At 37.4% G+C, this 17,441-nt stretch overlaps 1 protein-coding gene across 5 annotated transcripts in view; it reads left to right on the top strand.

Moving 5' to 3' along the window:
• Positions 1-308: 308 nt before the first annotated feature.
• LOC117920991 overlaps positions 309-17,441 on the top strand; it is a 32,894-nt gene continuing 15,761 nt past the window's right edge. For 2 of the 5 annotated variants that reach the window (XM_034838725.1, XM_034838724.1), the window contains exons 1-5: positions 309-728; positions 9,821-9,991; positions 10,787-11,020; positions 12,080-12,169; positions 17,243-17,362. In XM_034838725.1, coding sequence (XP_034694616.1) covers positions 555-728; positions 9,821-9,991; positions 10,787-11,020; positions 12,080-12,169; positions 17,243-17,362 — 789 coding nt within the window. In that variant the 5' untranslated portion in view covers positions 309-554. The remainder of the gene's footprint in view (positions 729-9,820; positions 9,992-10,786; positions 11,021-12,079; positions 12,170-17,242; positions 17,363-17,441) is intronic. The other 3 variants (XM_034838727.1, XM_034838726.1, XM_034838728.1) reach the window with 3 other exon arrangements.

Here is a 17,441-nt window from a genome sequence, read left to right as displayed (position 1 = left end):
GTTATTTTTATGTAGGTAAAAAATATTTTAGGTTTTCAAATAAATTTTAATTCTATAAATCATTGAAAAACAATTTTCAAAAATGGTTAAATCCCATTATGAATTTTTTTTCTTGATTATTTTACCTCACCTCTCTTCACATTAAAACCTTAAAACGATGGGCTGTATGTCATAGCTTTGAATCATTTCATCTTTCCTCTCTAGCGCACTCTTGAAAGATATCTCTCATGCCATGACTCTTTGGTTTTCTATCTCCCTTATTTGCTTTCTTACCAAAAAAAATATTTTTTTCTCATCCAAAATGTTTTTCTATTTTATATTCGATTGTTTAGAAATAAAATCAATCAATATATCTTTTTAATAAAAACGAGTTAAGAAAAAGGTTAGAAAGGAAAGGAGCACAGGATTCATCTTTTTCTTTTTCCTCCAGTTTGTCGAGAAAACGTTTTTCTTTTCTCACCAAACAGACGTAGTTTTCCTACTTGTTGGTCTCTAAACCTCCAAATATCCCACTATACTATACTCACTTCAACAAGCCGAAAAGCGAGAGGGAAATGGAGGAAACACTGTACCAGCATCTGCACAAGCTATCAGGCACAAAATCAGAGGAAGCCATTGAAGAAATCCTTGAAACCCTTTGGAAAACCAGGAAAACCGGACTCTCAACTCAACAAAAATCTCACCTCCAGTCCCTTCTCAGTCTTCCATCACTCCAACAAGTGGACCCAGTAAAATCCCAATTTCACTGTATTTGCATTTATTCATGTTTTGCTATGTTTGGTTGCTGAGAAAATGTAAGAAAGAAAATTAAAAATCAAGATTTTGATTATTGGAGAACCATCAACAGGTTGACCCAGTAGAATCCCAATTCTCATTTTGTCTATTTTCATGCTTTATGTTCAGTCTAGTATTTTGCTCTGTTTGGTTGCTGAGAAATGTAGGAAAAAGGACCAAGATAGTATCCCGGTTTGTTTAGCGTTTTAGAAGTGCTTTTGTTACTTTTCAAAGGCAAAAAAAATGCTTCCAAGATGCTAACCAAACAGTACCTATTTACTAGGGAGATAAATAGGTAGATCTTTCTTTCATTTGTTTATTATATTTTGCTTAAAGAATATAAATCAAGTCTTTCATTTTCATGATAACATCTTTTTTTGATTGCGGGTTTTGCTAATTCTTAAGTGGAAAAATTGATTTATTTTTCACCCATAAGAGCAAAAAATAGGGTTAATTTTACTCACCCCTGGTTTGGGCTAAATATATTTATCCACTATTAATTTGAAATTTTGTGGAATATCTTTGTTAGTTGTCAAAGGGGAGGTGAGTGAAATTAACAAATGAGAAGGGTCAGGATGTATTTGATGAAATTTCGAACTAAGGATTTAATTCAAAACTCAGGGGAAGTGAGTGAAAATAAACTGCAAAAAGTAAAAAATAAAAGAAGTGCTTCCAAAATATGAACTGAGCATGGTCAGCCTTCTTTCATTTCTATACATGATTTGTTTGGTGGGTCTGGTTCTACTTTGATGTTAGTTCTTGATTTGATGTTATGGAAGCTACCAAGTAATGCAGAGATGATGCTGTATTGGTTCAGTAAAATATGATATAGTATAATGAAGTTGGTGCTAACTCTGCTTTGCATTTTGAAGTATTACTGTTAATTTTAGGAGCAAAAATTGCTTTGAACCTCAGCCTTCCAAGTTTCAAAAGCAAAAAGAAGTGATTGTACATTGCTTTCCTAATGGTACTGATTTATGACATGAGTCTGATTTCTATGGGTGGTTTATGAACGGGTCTGGTTCTACTTTGTTGTTGGGTCTTTATTTGAGTATTTATGGAAGTAAAATGTTAAGGGGATGACATTTCATGGTGGTTTAATAAGATATGATATTGTCAAATGAAGTTGGTGAAGGCTACAAAGTTAAAAAATGTTGGAAGAAAATAATTCAATATTTTGACTTTTCTATATATATTATGGTTTGCTTTGCATTTTGAGAGTACTTCTATCATGGGAGCAAATTTTGCTTTGATTTTTATTCTCAAGCCTCAAAAGAGTAAAAACGAATTATTCCAAAATGCTAGCGAAAAATTACATGTGTAATAGGACAATCATTCTCTCATTTCTCTGAGTAAGGTAGGTCTGATCTACTTTGATTGTTTTTCATTTGAGTGATTATGGAAGTTACAATGTTAAAGCAGATGATATATGTTGAAATTTGGCATTCAAAGTTAGGGTTTTAATTTAGGAAAGTATTTTAGGAATAAAAAAGGAGAGATCATTTAGGATGATTCAGTTTCCTAATTTTAGGAGAGAATCAAGCTAGATTGATATTTTCTTATTTAGTCATTTGTGTATATATATGTGTATGGTGTGTACCTAAAGGATCAATAAAGGAATTCAGAAATTCTTCATGGTATCAGAGCCAGTTTTTCTGAAACCCTAATCCCTTTTGGCCACTTCTTATTCAGGCCATCATTCATTCCGGCCAAATCTCTCTGGCCATCTCTCTCTCTGGCCATCTCTCATTCCAGTCATCAGTCCCTGTTCTTAGAGCCAAGGGAGGAAACGCTTTCCGGTCGGTCGAATCGTCGTCAGAAAACATTCACCGCCGGCGAACTTTTCCGGCGACGGTTTTTTTTCACACCGCAAGGAGCGCCTAGAGGAGATCTCCAACTCTTCCCAAAGCACCGGAGCCAGAAACCATCCACGCGCCGCCCACGCGCGTTTTTCCGGCCGGCGACTGCATCTCACGCGCCGGCGCGTGAGGGCGCGTGAGCCACTTTCTGGCGACGCGCTTCCTACTACAGGCTCGCCTGACGCCGACCAGCCACCCTTCGTACTTGTTTCTGCCATCCGAGCCCTGCACGTGCCTCTTTTGAGGTTCTTTTGCCTCCGCGGGCCCTCCGATCAGTTTTTCTGACGTCCTCCGGCTATTTTTTCTCAACTCCAATCCCTGCACGTGCCTTGGGAAGTGTTCTTCTACCTTTCCGGTCCATGACAAAATACAGAATGGCATCATCACAAGTATCCAGCGTCACGTCACCAGAATCAGGGGGCATATCTGAAATTCCAAACCTTGGTGGCAGTGATTCCTCTCCTATTCTCATCACAGGACACAAATTAAATGACCATAACTATTTACAGTGGTCACAATCTGTGTTGCTGTTCATTTGCGGTAAAGGAAAGGATGAGTACCTCACTGGAGAAGCAGCCATGCCAGAAACTATAGAACCGGGTTTCAGGAAGTGGAAGATTGAAAACAACATGATTATGTCATGACTTATCAATTCCATGAACAATGACATAGGTGAAAATTTCTTGCTGTTTGGGACTGCAAATGACATATGGGATGCAGCTAAAGAAACTTACTCAAGTTCTGAAAATACTTCAGAACTTTTTCAGGTTGAATCAGCCCTACATGACTTCCGCCAAGGAGAGCAAACAGTTACTCAGTATTACAACACACTCACAAGGTATTGGCAGCACCTTGACTTATTCGAGACTTACTCATGGAAATGTTCTGATGATGCAGCAACATACAGGAAAATTGTGGAACACAAGAGACTGTTCAAGTTTTTCCTAGGACTAAACAGGGAATTGGATGATGTTAGAGGCCGAATCATGGGCATTAAACCCCTGCCAAGTCTCAGGGAGGCTTTTTCAGAGGTTAGACATGAAGAAAGTAGAAAGAAAGTGATGATGGGATCCAAAGAGCAACCTACCCCAACATTGGATGCCTCTGCCCTTGCTGCTCGGTCATTTAATAGTAGTGGTGGAGATCGTCAGAAACGGGATAGGCCTTGGTGTGATTATTGTAAGAAACCAGGCCATTATAAGGAGACTTGCTGGAAGCTTCATGGCAAACCGGCTGATTGGAAACCAAAGCCACGGTTTGACAGAGATGGCAGAGCACACGTGCCTGCCAACTCTGAGAGCACATCTGTTCCCGAGCCGAGTCCATTCAACAAAGAGCAGATGGAGATGCTACAGAAACTATTAAACCAAGTTGGCAGTGGTAGTACTACCGGTGTAGCCTTCACTGCTAATCGAGGAGGAATGAAGTCGTGGATAGTGGACACAGGTGCTTCTGATCACGTGACAGGAGATGCTGCCATTCTTCAAAATTACAAGCCAAGTAATGGTCATTCATCCGTCCATATTGCTGATGGTTCAAAGTCAAAAATTGCCGGGACAGGTTCTATAAACTTACTAAAGACTTATATCTTGACTCTGTTCTCCATGTTCCAAACTTGGATTGTAATCTTTTGTCCATTAGCAAATTGGCCTGTGATCTCCAATGTGTTACTAAATTTTATCCGAACTCGTGTGTTTTTCAGGACTTGAAATCGGGGAAGATGATTGGCAGTGCTGAACTGTGTTCCGGGCTCTACCTCCTCTCATGTGGCCAATTCTCAAACCAAGTCTCTCAAGCAAGTTGCGTACAGTCTCAGAGTATGTTAGAGTCTTTCAATTCTGTGTCAAATTCTAAGGTCAATAAAGATAGTGAGATTATAATGTTACACTATCGCCTTGGTCATCCTAGCTTTGTTTACCTTGCAAAATTGTTTCCCAAATTATTTATCAATAAAAATCCAGCATCTTATCACTGTGAAATTTGTCAGTTTGCAAAGCATACTCGAACAGTATATCCTCAAATCCCATACAAACCTTCGACTGCTTTCTCTCTAGTACATAGTGATGTGTGGGGTCCCTCCCGGATAAAAAATATTTCTGGCACTCGATGGTTTGTGACATTCGTTGATGATCATACACAGGTAACATGGGTTTTCCTTATGAAAGAAAAGTCAGAGGTCGGACACATTTTTCAAACCTTCAATCTTATGGTTCAAAATCAATTCAATTCCAAAATTCAAGTCCTCAAGTCAGATAATGCAAAGGAATACTTTACTAGTAGTCTCAGTACTTATCTTCAAAATCACGGCATTATCCACATAAGTTCTTGCGTTGACACCCCACAACAAAATGGGGTGGTTGAACGCAAGAATAGACATCTCTTGGAGGTTGCCCGGTGCCTTATGTTTTCCTTTAATGTTCCAAACTATTTCTGGGGGGAAGCTATTCTCACAGCTACCTATTTGATTAACCGTATGCCATCCAGAGTGCTTACTTTTCAATCCCCACGTCAACTTTTCTTAAAACAATTTCCTCACACCCGTGCAGCCTCTTCTGATTTACCACTCAAAGTATTTGGTTGCACGACATTCGTTCATGTGTATCCTCAAAATCGTAGCAAATTTGCTCCTCGAGCCAATAAGTGCATTTTCCTAGGGTATTCTCCAACCCAAAAAGGGTACAAATGCTATTCTCCAACCAACAAAAGATTTTACACCACCATGGACGTCTCTTTCTTTGAACATGTCTTCTTCTATCCCAAATCTCATGTTCAGGGGGAGACCATGAATGAACATCAAGTTTGGGAGTCTCTTCTTGAGGGTGTACCTTCTTTTCACTCAGAGTCACCAAATCCTTCCGCGCCCACTGAGTTGTCCACACCTATGCCGTCATCAGTCCAGCCAGCCCAGCACACAAATGTTCCTTCTCCTGTGACCATCCAGTCTCCCATGCCTATTCAACCTATAGCCCCACAACTTGCTAATGAGAACTTACAAGTTTACATCAGGAGGAGGAAAAGACAGGAATTAGAGCACGGATCACAATCAACATGTGGCCAATATATTGACTCCAATTCAAGTCTTCCTGAAGAGAACATAGGTGAGGATAGGGCTGGAGAGGTGTTAATTCCCAGCATTGATGATTCTACTTTGCCGATTGCATTGAGGAAGGGTGTTAGGAGATGTACAGATCATCCAATTGAGAATTATGTTACATATGAAGGGTTATCACCATCTTACAGAGCATTTGCTACTTCTCTTGATGATACTCAGGTTCCCAACACAATACAAGAGACATTCAAAATTTCAGAATGGAAGAAGGCAGTACAAGATGAGATTGATGCACTTGAGAAGAATGGGACGTGGACTATCACAGATTTGCCGGTTGGGAAGAGGCCCATGGGGTGCAAGTGGATTTTCATCATAAAATACAAAGCAGATGGATCAGTCGAGAGATTCAAGGCTCGTTTGGTAGTTAGAGGGTTTACACAATCCTATGGGATAGACTATCAGGAGACTTTTGCTCCTGTTGCAAAACTAAACACTATCAGGATTCTTCTCTCATTGGTTGTCAATCAAGATTGGTGCTTGCAACAACTGGACATAAAAAATGCGTTTCTAAATGGTGACCTAGAAGAGGAAGTCTACATGGAAATACCACCTGGTTTCGAAGGAAGTATGGCAAAGAATCAGGTTTGCAAACTCCAAAAATCCTTGTACTTAAACAATCTCCCCGAGCCTGGTTTGATAGATTCACAAAAGCAGTCCTGAAGCTGGGCTACAAACAAGGTCAGGCTGATCATACTCTATTTGTCAAGAAGTCTCATGCCGGGAAAATGACCATATTGATAGTCTATGTTGATGATATTATTCTATCTGGGAATGATATGGAGGAATTACAAAATTTGAAGAAGTATTTGTCAGAAGAGTTTGAAGTTAAAGACCTTGGAAATTTGAAATATTTCCTTAGTATGGAAGTGGCTAGATCAAGGAAGGGAATTGTAGTCTCTCAAAGATAATACATACTCGATCTTCTTAAGGAGACCGGTATGCTTGGATGCAAACCAATTGATACTCCTATGGATAGTCAGAAGAAACTTGGTATCGAGAAAGAAAGTACACCGGTAGACAGGGGGAGATATCAGCGGCTCGTCGGACGCTTGATTTATCTCTCACACACTCGGCAGATATTGACTTTGCAGTGAGTGCTGTAAGTCAATTCATGCACAGCCCCACTGAGGAACACATGGAAGCAGTCTACAGGATTCTTAGATATTTAAAAATGACACCAGGGAAAGGTCTATTCTTCAGAAAGACAGAGAACCGTGACACTGAAGTATACTCAGATGCGGATTGGGCAGGAAACATCATTGACAGGCGGTCCACTTCTGGATATTGTTATTTTGTCTGGGGAAATCTTGTTACCTGGAGGAGTAAGAAGCAATCAGTTGTAGCCAGAAGTAGTGCAGAAGCTGAGTACAGAGCTCTTGCACAGGGAATCTGTGAAGGGATTTGGATAAAAAGGGTTCTTAGTGAATAGGGACAAACGAGTTCATCTCCAATTCTGATGATGTGTGATAATCAGGCAGCTATAAGCATAGCAAAGAACCCTGTGCATTATGATAGGACCAAGCACGTTGAGATTGACAGACACTTCATCACAGAGAAGGTGACTAGTGAGACGGTTAAATTGAACTATGTTCCTACCAAGCACCAAACCGCAGACATCCTCACCAAAGCTTTACCTAGGCCTAACTTCGAAGACTTAACTTGCAAGCTGGGATTATATGATATATATTCTCCAGCTTGAGGGGGAGTGTTGAAATTTGGCATTCAAAGTTAGGGTTTTAATTTAGGAAAGTATTTTAGGAATAAAAAAGGAGAGATCATTTAGGATGATTCAGTTTCCTAATTTTAGGAGAGAATCAAGCTAGATTGATATTTTCTTATTCAGTCATTTGTGTATATATATGTGTATGGTGTGTACCTAAAGGATCAATAAAGGAATTCAGAAATTCTTCAATATACAATAGGGGTTCAGTAAGATACTATCTTGTAAAATAAAGTCGGTACAGACTTAGTTATAAATAGCTGAATTATTAAATTTCTATCGCATTGAGTGTTGGGCCCTTTCAGAGTTTGTGGTTTGGTTTGAATCTCAAATATGAAAAACAAATCATAGTGAATTGTTGACTGATATTTATGACCCATTTGTGAACTCATGAACTTCTCTGTTGATTCCATTTGGTTGCTGATAAAGCACAGGAAAAGGAATGAAAACTTGTAAGGTTTATCTTGGAGTGACAGTTATGAAAAATTCCAATTTCTTTTATGCCTTTTTGCCATTTCTTTGCAATCAAACAGAAGCCCATGTGTTGTAACTTTTCTTCTTGTATAGTTGCATCTTTCTCTTCCTACATGATGGTCATCAATTTATTAGGGAAAACTTTTATCTTTGGATAGGGTGCAAAGGAGGGGATGGTCTATGGCGAATAAATGTTTTCTTTATAAGAAAGATGAAGAGTTAGTAGATCACATCCATCTGCATTGTGCTAGATCTAGAGTGTTATGGAATTTGTTGTCTTCCTTGTTCAAGATTGTATGGGTGATGTCAAGTTCATTAAGAGAAATCCTTTTGCGATGACATGGTTCTTTTTGGGGAAAAAGCAGAAGAAGGTTTGGAGGGTTATCCCATTGTGTATGTTTTGGTCTTTGTGGAAGGAGAGGAACCGAAGAGCATTCAAAAACAAAGAAATTATTTATCAAATTCCTAAATCCATTTTTCTTTGTAATCTTTTGTTGTGGGTTAGGATGTATATAGATGAGGGTTCCTAAACCATGATAGATTTTATTGATTGGTTGGGTCTTCATGTCTTTTGTCTTTTTATGCACCTTGTTTTTTTTTTTTTTTTTTTTTTTTTCTTGGCATCTTAGAGTACTTTGTACATGACCCATATACTTTGTTGTGTTTTTTGTTGGGCGTTATTAATGTATTTTTTCCTCACTGCTGTCTAGTTTGATTTTGATGAGTTTTTTTTTTTTTTTTTTTTCACATTTAGTTTGGGTCAATTGGAATTGGAGTCAGCTTAAAAGAGCAGGGACAAAGCAGGAGATGGGATATTTCTAAAAGGTTGAAATTCAGTTTCGCCTTTATGATCTTAGGGGCCCCAAATATGTAGCCCATCCAATGGAGAACTGATTCTGGGGAACTTGCTTAGACTTCTTTTCTCATTGATTGAGTTTTAGGGGCATAGTGGTTGAGGGTTTTTTATTTTTTTATTTTTGGTTCCTTTCTCTTGTTTGGATAGGAGCTTATGGTTTTTGTTTTACTCTTATGTTGCAGCATAGTTCTCTTCCTTCCGATTGACGTATTTGTTATTTTATATTTTTTAGACTAAAATTCTGGTTTCACATAAAAAAGTATGTTGGCCAGATTTTTTTTTCTTGGATAATTAAGTTCATAAAGGGCCATCAGGGGTTTCCCCATTTTATTGGAGAGATCTTGCATGTCATGGGAGATCAAAGTTTTGCATCTGGGTGCAACAAATCCTCTGATATGCTAGTTGAATTTTAGTTAAAAGAGGTGCTGATTAGGTTTTTTAGTGCAATGTGCATTCTGTGGTTGGCTCTCTGATTTAAAATTGTCCTAAGGTGGTGTTTGTTTTTTGATTGAAAAGAAAAAACTAAAATATTTGACTTTTTCTATTCAACTAAAAGCAACTTGTTGATATCAACCAACATAACTAAAATGAACTCATTGATAATGGGTTCATTTTAGTTATGTTAGTTGATATCAACAAGTTGCTTTTAATTGAATAGAAAAAGCCATATATTTTAGCTTTTTTCTATTAAGCTAAAAAACAAACATCACCTAAGTACTCATGTTGACATAATATGGGTTATTTTTTTCAAATTTATTAGAATTATACAACAAGGGAATAACAAAAATTTGAAATATTAAAGGGTATTACTAAAAGGGTTGAAATATTAGATGATATTACAATTTTTAATATTTATGTGTGATTGCTTCTTTTATGTTTCTATATGCTGTAAACATATATATATTTTTTCAAATACTACACAGCTTTCTTTTGTTTTTAATGTTATGCAGGTTTGTGTAACCCATATCTGAAGTGTCTGAGTTATTTTTACACTTACCTATGACTAATTTGTGACATTCTGACCATAGGTTTTGGCATGCCTTCGCTCGCTTATTCGAAAAAGTGTACACGAAAATTTCAGTGGTGATGATATTTTGAAGCTGTTTCCACCTGATTTGTCACTTGATCTACAAAGTCTTCTTATATTATTGTTCCAGAAGTATCAGAACCAGTGGAAGGAGGATTTGTCCAGAGAAGAGGTGATCTCTCTTTTGTGCGTTAGTGCACACACAGACATTAAATGGTTCAGTGAATGCTGTTTCTGAAACTTGTATATCAAACATGCAGTAGACACTAGTTGGACAGATTCGGGAGGAGCATATTTTAATCATGGGCACTTTCATTAGCTGAAATTTGAAATTCAACCCATATTTGTGAAGAGCATGCTATAAACACAGGCACTTTCATATGTTGAATTTTGAGGGACAAAGCATAGATTAGACTGCTTAGTTGATGGTGCTTTATGTCATAGCCTCACACTGGAAGGTTGGAGGCTCAGTTTCTAAGTAGGAAACAGGCTTATGTCCAAAGAATAGGAAGAGTTAACAAAATGTGAAGATTATAGAAGTCTATAGACATGGACTTAAGACTTAAATACATAGACGATTCATTGATGCCTTCTAGGTGACTGCGATAGTGCCCTGTCAACTTTGAAGTCGTTCACTTATCCTTGCTAAATGTCAGATGATATTATAAAAGTAACTGCAAGAAAATATTGAATATTATGTGGAACAATGTTGTTTAGTCTGATGCTTTTAAACAATTTATAGAGTTCTGGATAATATAGTTGCTGTTCTTAGATGGTTTAAAAATCATATCAGTGGAATCTTAGTAATGATTTTGTAGATTGAGTTCTAGCCATTATTGCATTATAAGCTGATTGGTTTGAGTTTTCTTAGAAATTTACATCAGTGTTTTATTTGATTATTTACATTTCTACTAATATTTATGCTTGTTCTGTTTCATTATATTGTTGTTTACTTGAATTTCTCCAGTATCCATTGCCAGGGGCCCATGTATCCTATCAGGTCAAAGCAAATGTGCCACTGTCTTTCACACCTCTCCCACCCTCAGAGACTCCAGCATCATTGTGGCCTCGACAAGATGATTCTATTGCTCATTTCAATAACAGTGATCTTGTGTCTCCTACACCAAATGTTGTTGATAATAATGTTTCATGCTTGGCTCCCATTTCTTTGCAACGTGATGTTGGTCCTCTCGATAATCTGGTACACAGAATTAATTGATTCATTTTGTTCCTCAGATGGTTTTTTCCAAAGGTTTAGTTTATTGAGTTTATTTTCATAATGGACGTATTTGTGAAGACATTTTATTGTCCCTTCACTGGTCTCCTTTGTTCGATTTGCGTGAAATACTTTTTTGTGCTTTAGATTTATTTGAATTTAATTCCTCGCCTAAATGGCTTTGCCCTCCCTGGTAATGTCTTACACCTGAAAGACTCAACTACTGTTTTGCTTGTTGGGAAAGCATTGACATAAGTGGGATGACTTTAGTGAATGCAGGCTGACAGGTGATTACAGCATGAAAGTTGTATGCTATGCTTCAGTTATCATCAAGTACTGTCACATTTAATTCCCAATTATAGCTTTCTGTAATTTCATAGCAAATTGTGAAATGATTCTGTGTCCAAAATAAGGGGACTAAAATTAAAATCTCTATATTGAAATCAGCAGTAGGTGTAGTGTGGCTTGTTATGAAATCTGAACTGGGCCTTGCACCAAGAAGATTCCAGAATGGGTCAACTGCATTAATCATGTCATGAATCATGCTTTGGAGAGCAGAACTTAAATGCTTCCTGCATGTGTGATGCACACTTGTAATTTTGTTTACACTTGCATTTTGTCAAACTATAAGGATATATGTTGGTGCTGCCTATATATCTGATAAGATGGACATAGGTTGGAGTCAGGAGCCTGAAGTTATCTCTATGTATTGATTTTTGACTTTCTCTTCAACATTTCAAGTACTTTGGAACAGATATTAGCTGACTATGACTTGGGCTCAAACATTGATTTTGAGCTGTAATGATAAGACAGCATTAAAATGTTTTTCATTTACCTATCATCTTAAATTTGGAAATTGTTGAGAGCTACTTCCGGAGGCTGGTATAATTCTCTTAATTATTTTCTATTTATGGTTACTGGTACACATGCTAAAGTATAGGGTTCTGCAGTGGAATATTCAAACTAATTAGAAAATTTTCTTTTGTTTGGAATATATCATCTTTGGCAGCTTTCCTAAATCATATTTTTCTTTTGATAATATAGGGAATTCTACCCCGGCTCAAATCAATGACTTGGACCATGGAGAAACGGAACTTGGCACCTGCTAATAGAGTGGCCTTTGTCAGTCTTAAGGTATGCAAACAAAGCAAGGTATTCTTTCCTTACATTAACAAGCTAAGTAAATCCTATTAAAATTTTTAAAAAAGGAGCAGAGATTCTGAAGTGCTTAAGGCTTTTCTTAACCTAGTACATGAGTTGGTGGTTAGGGAGCAATAGAACTTGTACCATCAAAGTTTACTTATGAGTGTGGGTATTATGAAAGAGCTGTCTTGTGTGTATGTATACTGGTGGGATTGTGTAGTGTGTTGTAGTTGGCTTGGCTGATACGAACCACAGATTGTGAGTTTGAAGGAAGAAGTCAGGCTCTACATTTGTATAAGAACTGGTGTGTATGTGTGTGTATTAATACACACTTACTCATATATGCACGTATATGTCTATTCATTGGTAATATAAACCCTAGACTAGGAGTTTGTTTCAACGACAAGGGAGAGTACTCTTACTCTCTTGCCAATCCTTTTCTCATATTATTCCTGATAAGCAAAAAATTACGAAGTGATTAAGCTGCTTTCTTTGAGGATGGATAGGGGAGGGGTCCAAATTATCCTCTTTTGACATAAGACTATAGTTGAAAACCTTATATTGAACAATCCCCTTGAGCAGGAGTTTATATATTACTCCTTGCCACCTCACCCAATTCCCTCTAGATAAACCAAAGGGAGGAGTTGAATATAGTCAATTACCAAATTAATCTATGCTATCAATTTCAATTAAACCAACCTAATTAGGTTATTGAAATTAATTCTAATGTAAACGATTGACTTTGAATTGAAGATTTATTTAGACCTTGATGTTTAATTTAAATCAAACAATTTATATAAGCAAAATTAATTGGGATGTACTATTTTTATGTGGAAAATCCTCATGGAAAAAACCATGTGACCTAGTTTAGGTGTCAACGTCTTACTGTGTACCTAAAGGGAAAGTGTTTATAAAACCATGTGTGTTGGTTTAGGTCCCCCCTAGGAGTATTGGAGATATGATGGTTATTTCATTTAGAGGGTTGAGGAATTAAATCAGAGGCAAGACTCTTTGGCATATTGCTTGCCTCACTATATTGTGGATTGTGTGGCAAGAGCAAAATGCTAGGATTTTTGAGGATAAGTACAAAATAAAAGGGATGTTGTGGGATCTTCTTAACTTCTACTCCTCCTTTTGGGCTTCTTTTACGGCTACTTTTAGAGGAATCTCACTTAATGCTATGCAACTAAGTTGGACATTGATTTGTAATTTGAAAGGAGTAGATAACGTTTGAGAACGAGCCTTTTTGGAAATAGGTGATTGTAAGGAAATATGGAGAGGAAGAGGGAGGTTGGTGTTCTGGTGCTTCAAAGGAGAGTCATGGGGTGGGCCTTTGGAAGGCCATCGGGAATAGATGGGCGGAGTTTGGCAAAAGGGTGGCTTTTAAGGTGGGGAATGGTAGAAGAGTGTAGTTTTGGAAGGACAATTGGTGTGGAGAGAATTCCTTGAAAGAGGATTTTCCAAGCCTGTATTCGTTAGCCTCCTTTAGAGAAGCTTAGGTTGCCCAACTGTGGGATGGGATAGGGGAAGTGGGTCATAGGAACCTTGTTTTCACAAGACACAACAATGATTGGGAATTGAGACATGTGAAAACTTTGTTTAGAAGATTAAATGGACAAGTGCTTAGAAGGGATGACAAGGATGTCATGAATTGGTGGATATCAAAGAAAGGCCTCTTCACTGTTAAGTCCTTTTACTCCTCCCTAGCTCCCTGCAATGCTAGAGAGTTCCTTTCAAGTATTGTTTGGAATCTTTGGGTATTGAAGAAGGTTAGCTTTTTTGCTTGGGAAGCTTTTTAGGGGAGAATTCTATTTATGGATCAACTAAAAAGGAGGGGATGGTCTTTACCAAGTAGGTGCTTTATGTACAAAGCTGAAGAGGAATCAACAAACCGTTTACTTCTTCACAATCCCAAGGCAACCATGATTTGGCAGCTCATCTTTGCTCTTTTCGGTGTTCAGTGGGTCATGTCCTTTTCTATCAAGGACTCCTTACTTAGTTGGTGTGACTCTTTTGTTGGGAAGAAAAGGAAAAAAGCGTGAAATGCAGCCTTATTGTGTTTATTTTGGTCCTTTTGAAGGGAGAGAAATAGAAGAGCCTTTTAAGACACTGAACTAATGGACCAAGCTATTTATGGTCCTTTTTGTACATGTTTTTGGATTGGGTTAGGGTTAATGTAGGCTCTAGCTCGTGGTCTTTACTTGATTTCATTGATTGGTTAGGATGTAAGTAATTTGGTGGTTTTTGTGTTTTCCTTCTCTTTTTTAGCGTTTTAGCCTTGTATACATTGTGTATACTTTTAGGTGTATTTTTTTGGCTTTCTTATTACATTTGCATTTACTTATTAAAAAAAAAAAAAGTTATCATTGCATAGTGGAGGAGTATAGTCTTACTTTGATTAGGTTTTATATTTTGCAGGAAGTACTTCTCATCCTTCTCTTGAACTTGACTATTATCAATATATATTTCGTTTCTGATAAAAAAAAAATGGTTTGAATCTGCATTCAATCATAATTCTGAGTATATATTGATTTCTGATAAAAAAAAAAATTGGTTTGAATCTGCATTCAATCATAATTATGAGAGGAGCAGTTGACAGTTGAATCCAGTTTTTTCCATCATTTTCCATCAGTTACAATGCAAAAAGAAGGCTTATGAATGAAATCATTTATATGGATTGACCAATTTGACTTTTGAATCTCAGTCGATGTCCTTGTAGTCTCATATACTGGATCCCTTGATCTTGTACATAAACTGATTTCAAAGACTGAACTTAAGGCCTCAATTGATCAAGTTACAATTTTGATGGATTTGTACTTGGGCCCTTGATTAATTTCTCTAGATTGATCAATCAATGTAAAGAGTTGATCAATCAAGCATCTGGCAGTTTTATTATATATTTGCCTACCTTTAGTGCATTAAATGAAGGTCAGTTTAGGGTTGACTTTGAGAGATGAAGGTCTGATATAAAATCAAGCTAGTTCCAATGTCTTATCATCCTTTGCCATTCCTAAGGATGCATTTAGGCAAAGCCAAAATGTCTTTGATTACAAGATACAGGGATATCTTCCAGCTACTTTGTGAAAACCAGACTGAAGCTCACATTACCCTCACTGTTTTGTCCAAAGATTTTCCAACATCAGTAGGACTTACAATCTCTTAGGAAATTCCATGACAGAACTTTATTCAAATTCCTAACCACTCAAAATATTAAACTACTTAGTTACATGTGAAAATAGAAAAATTACAAAAATTACTCCTTGAATCTAGACATTGTTGCTCATCTCTTCTTCAAATACCTACTAGCCTGCACAACACTTGCACCCTTAGAGTCTGTTTAGCACTGTTTCTAGAAAACACTTCCAGCATAAAAAACGTTTTTGAAAAAAAATCAGGTGTTTAGCAAAAATTAGAAAACACTTTTAAAAAATTGAAAATAACTTGTGGTACTTCTTTGATAGGTGACTCTCAAAAACACTTCTAGAAAAAACACTTCCACTAAGAGTATTTTGAGTAGAGACACTACTACACAGTCTTAGTGAAACTTTTTCTGGTAAAGGAGTGTTGAAATTGAAGTGTTAAGATTGAAAGAACACTTCTCTCATTCCTTGCCAAGAGTTGACAAAGGAGAGATGCAAACAAAGCAATAAGTGAAAATAAAGGATAGGTAGCCATGTATGGACAACCATAGTATAAGTCTGTTCATGCCAAAGGTTTTAATGTTTACAAAATGTATCAACTAGAAACTTTAAAACGTTTTTCTGAACTAGCCTACTCAGTGGGTGACTGTTCAGCACCCAGTTCATAAGATGTGTAGATGAGCATATCATCCGAAGGTTTAGATGCTATTTGCTTGGGAGGCCACGTGGAAAAAGTCCGTAACATTGGATCGTCTTCAGAAAAGAGGGTTCTCCTTGGCTAATAGATGCTATTTGTGTTTGGTAGAGGAAGAATCTATTGACCACATCCTCTTGCATTGTGGGTTGGCCAGAAGTTTATGGAGCTTACTTTTCTCTCTCTTTGGAGTTTCGTGGGTGCTCCCCTCTTCAATAAGAGAGGCGTTATTGGGGTGGTTAGGGCCTTGTGTGGGGAAGGAAAGGAGGAAAGTGTGGCGTTCAGCACCCTTGTGCCTTTTTTGGATTGTTTGGAAGGAAAGAAACAGTAGGGCTTTTGAAAATGTAGAGCATTCAATTCAGGGGTGTAAATCGGTTTTACTTTGTAATCTGTGGGCGTGGTCCAGGGGTTTTTTTGTTTCTGGTCCCACTTCCGTTGTAGATTTTGTTGATTGGTTAGGCCATGGGTAAAGGTTTTTTCTTTGTATACTTCCTGTATACATTGGGGTGCTTCCTTGAAGTGCCTCTTTTTATTAATATATTGTCTCTTTATTCATCAAAAAAAAAAAATATCATCCGAAGGTTTAGCTTCGCAGTATGCAGATCTTGGGTGGAGTTGTTGGAGGATAGTTTGGATAAGATTTGTGAAAGTTAGTCCCGACCTCAGTAATCCCATGTTATAATGTACTGAACGCAATGTCACAATCACCTATAATGGTCACTTCATGTAGTTCATCAATAGCATTCTGCTAGCACTGAAGAAATCAAATACGGATTCGAGAATAAAGGCTCTCCTGAGGACAAAATGATTTTGATGATGCTGGTGATACATAGGTAGAGCTTTAGGTGACACAACTGTGGGAGCAGGTGCTATAGTATTTGAAGATGGGGTGGGCCTGTGGGTGGCCAGACTGCTGCTACTGGTTCTGAAGCTGAGAAAAACTCCTTTTAAGATTGGTGTGATGAACATGAGCATGTCTTGTTGATTGCCTGTGATTGTGTCTTAGTTATGCCCCTGGATCTTAGTTTCAGATTTGATTTGTCTGAGGGATGTCCATTATATTAAGTTAATCGTGTTACATATATTTATTTTGTGACTATCTTTTAACAAAGACTTCAGGGAGCATTCCTGCTTTCTTACCTTGTTTTGATTTTCCATCTCTTTCAGTTCATATAGCCTCATTTTTTTTCTCTACCATGTCTTGCATTTTCTTGCCTTGAACTTTTCCAGCTACAAGATTATACCAAATCTCCTTTAGGAGAAACTGAAGTGAAGTTTCAGCTTACTAGAGATACACTTGAAGGAATGTTGAGATCAATGACCTACATCAGCGAGCAACTCTCAAACACTGTAAGCACTCTTCTCTCCATGTTGTTATGGTTTTGAAAAATGTTGGAAACTAAAAGCTTCCATGTTAGGAAGTTGCTTC

Source organism: Vitis riparia, chromosome 8 (genome assembly GCF_004353265.1).
Source record: "Vitis riparia cultivar Riparia Gloire de Montpellier isolate 1030 chromosome 8, EGFV_Vit.rip_1.0, whole genome shotgun sequence".
NCBI lineage: Eukaryota > Viridiplantae > Streptophyta > Magnoliopsida > Vitales > Vitaceae > Vitis > Vitis riparia.
This window is presented reverse-complemented; position numbering and strand designations above follow the sequence as displayed.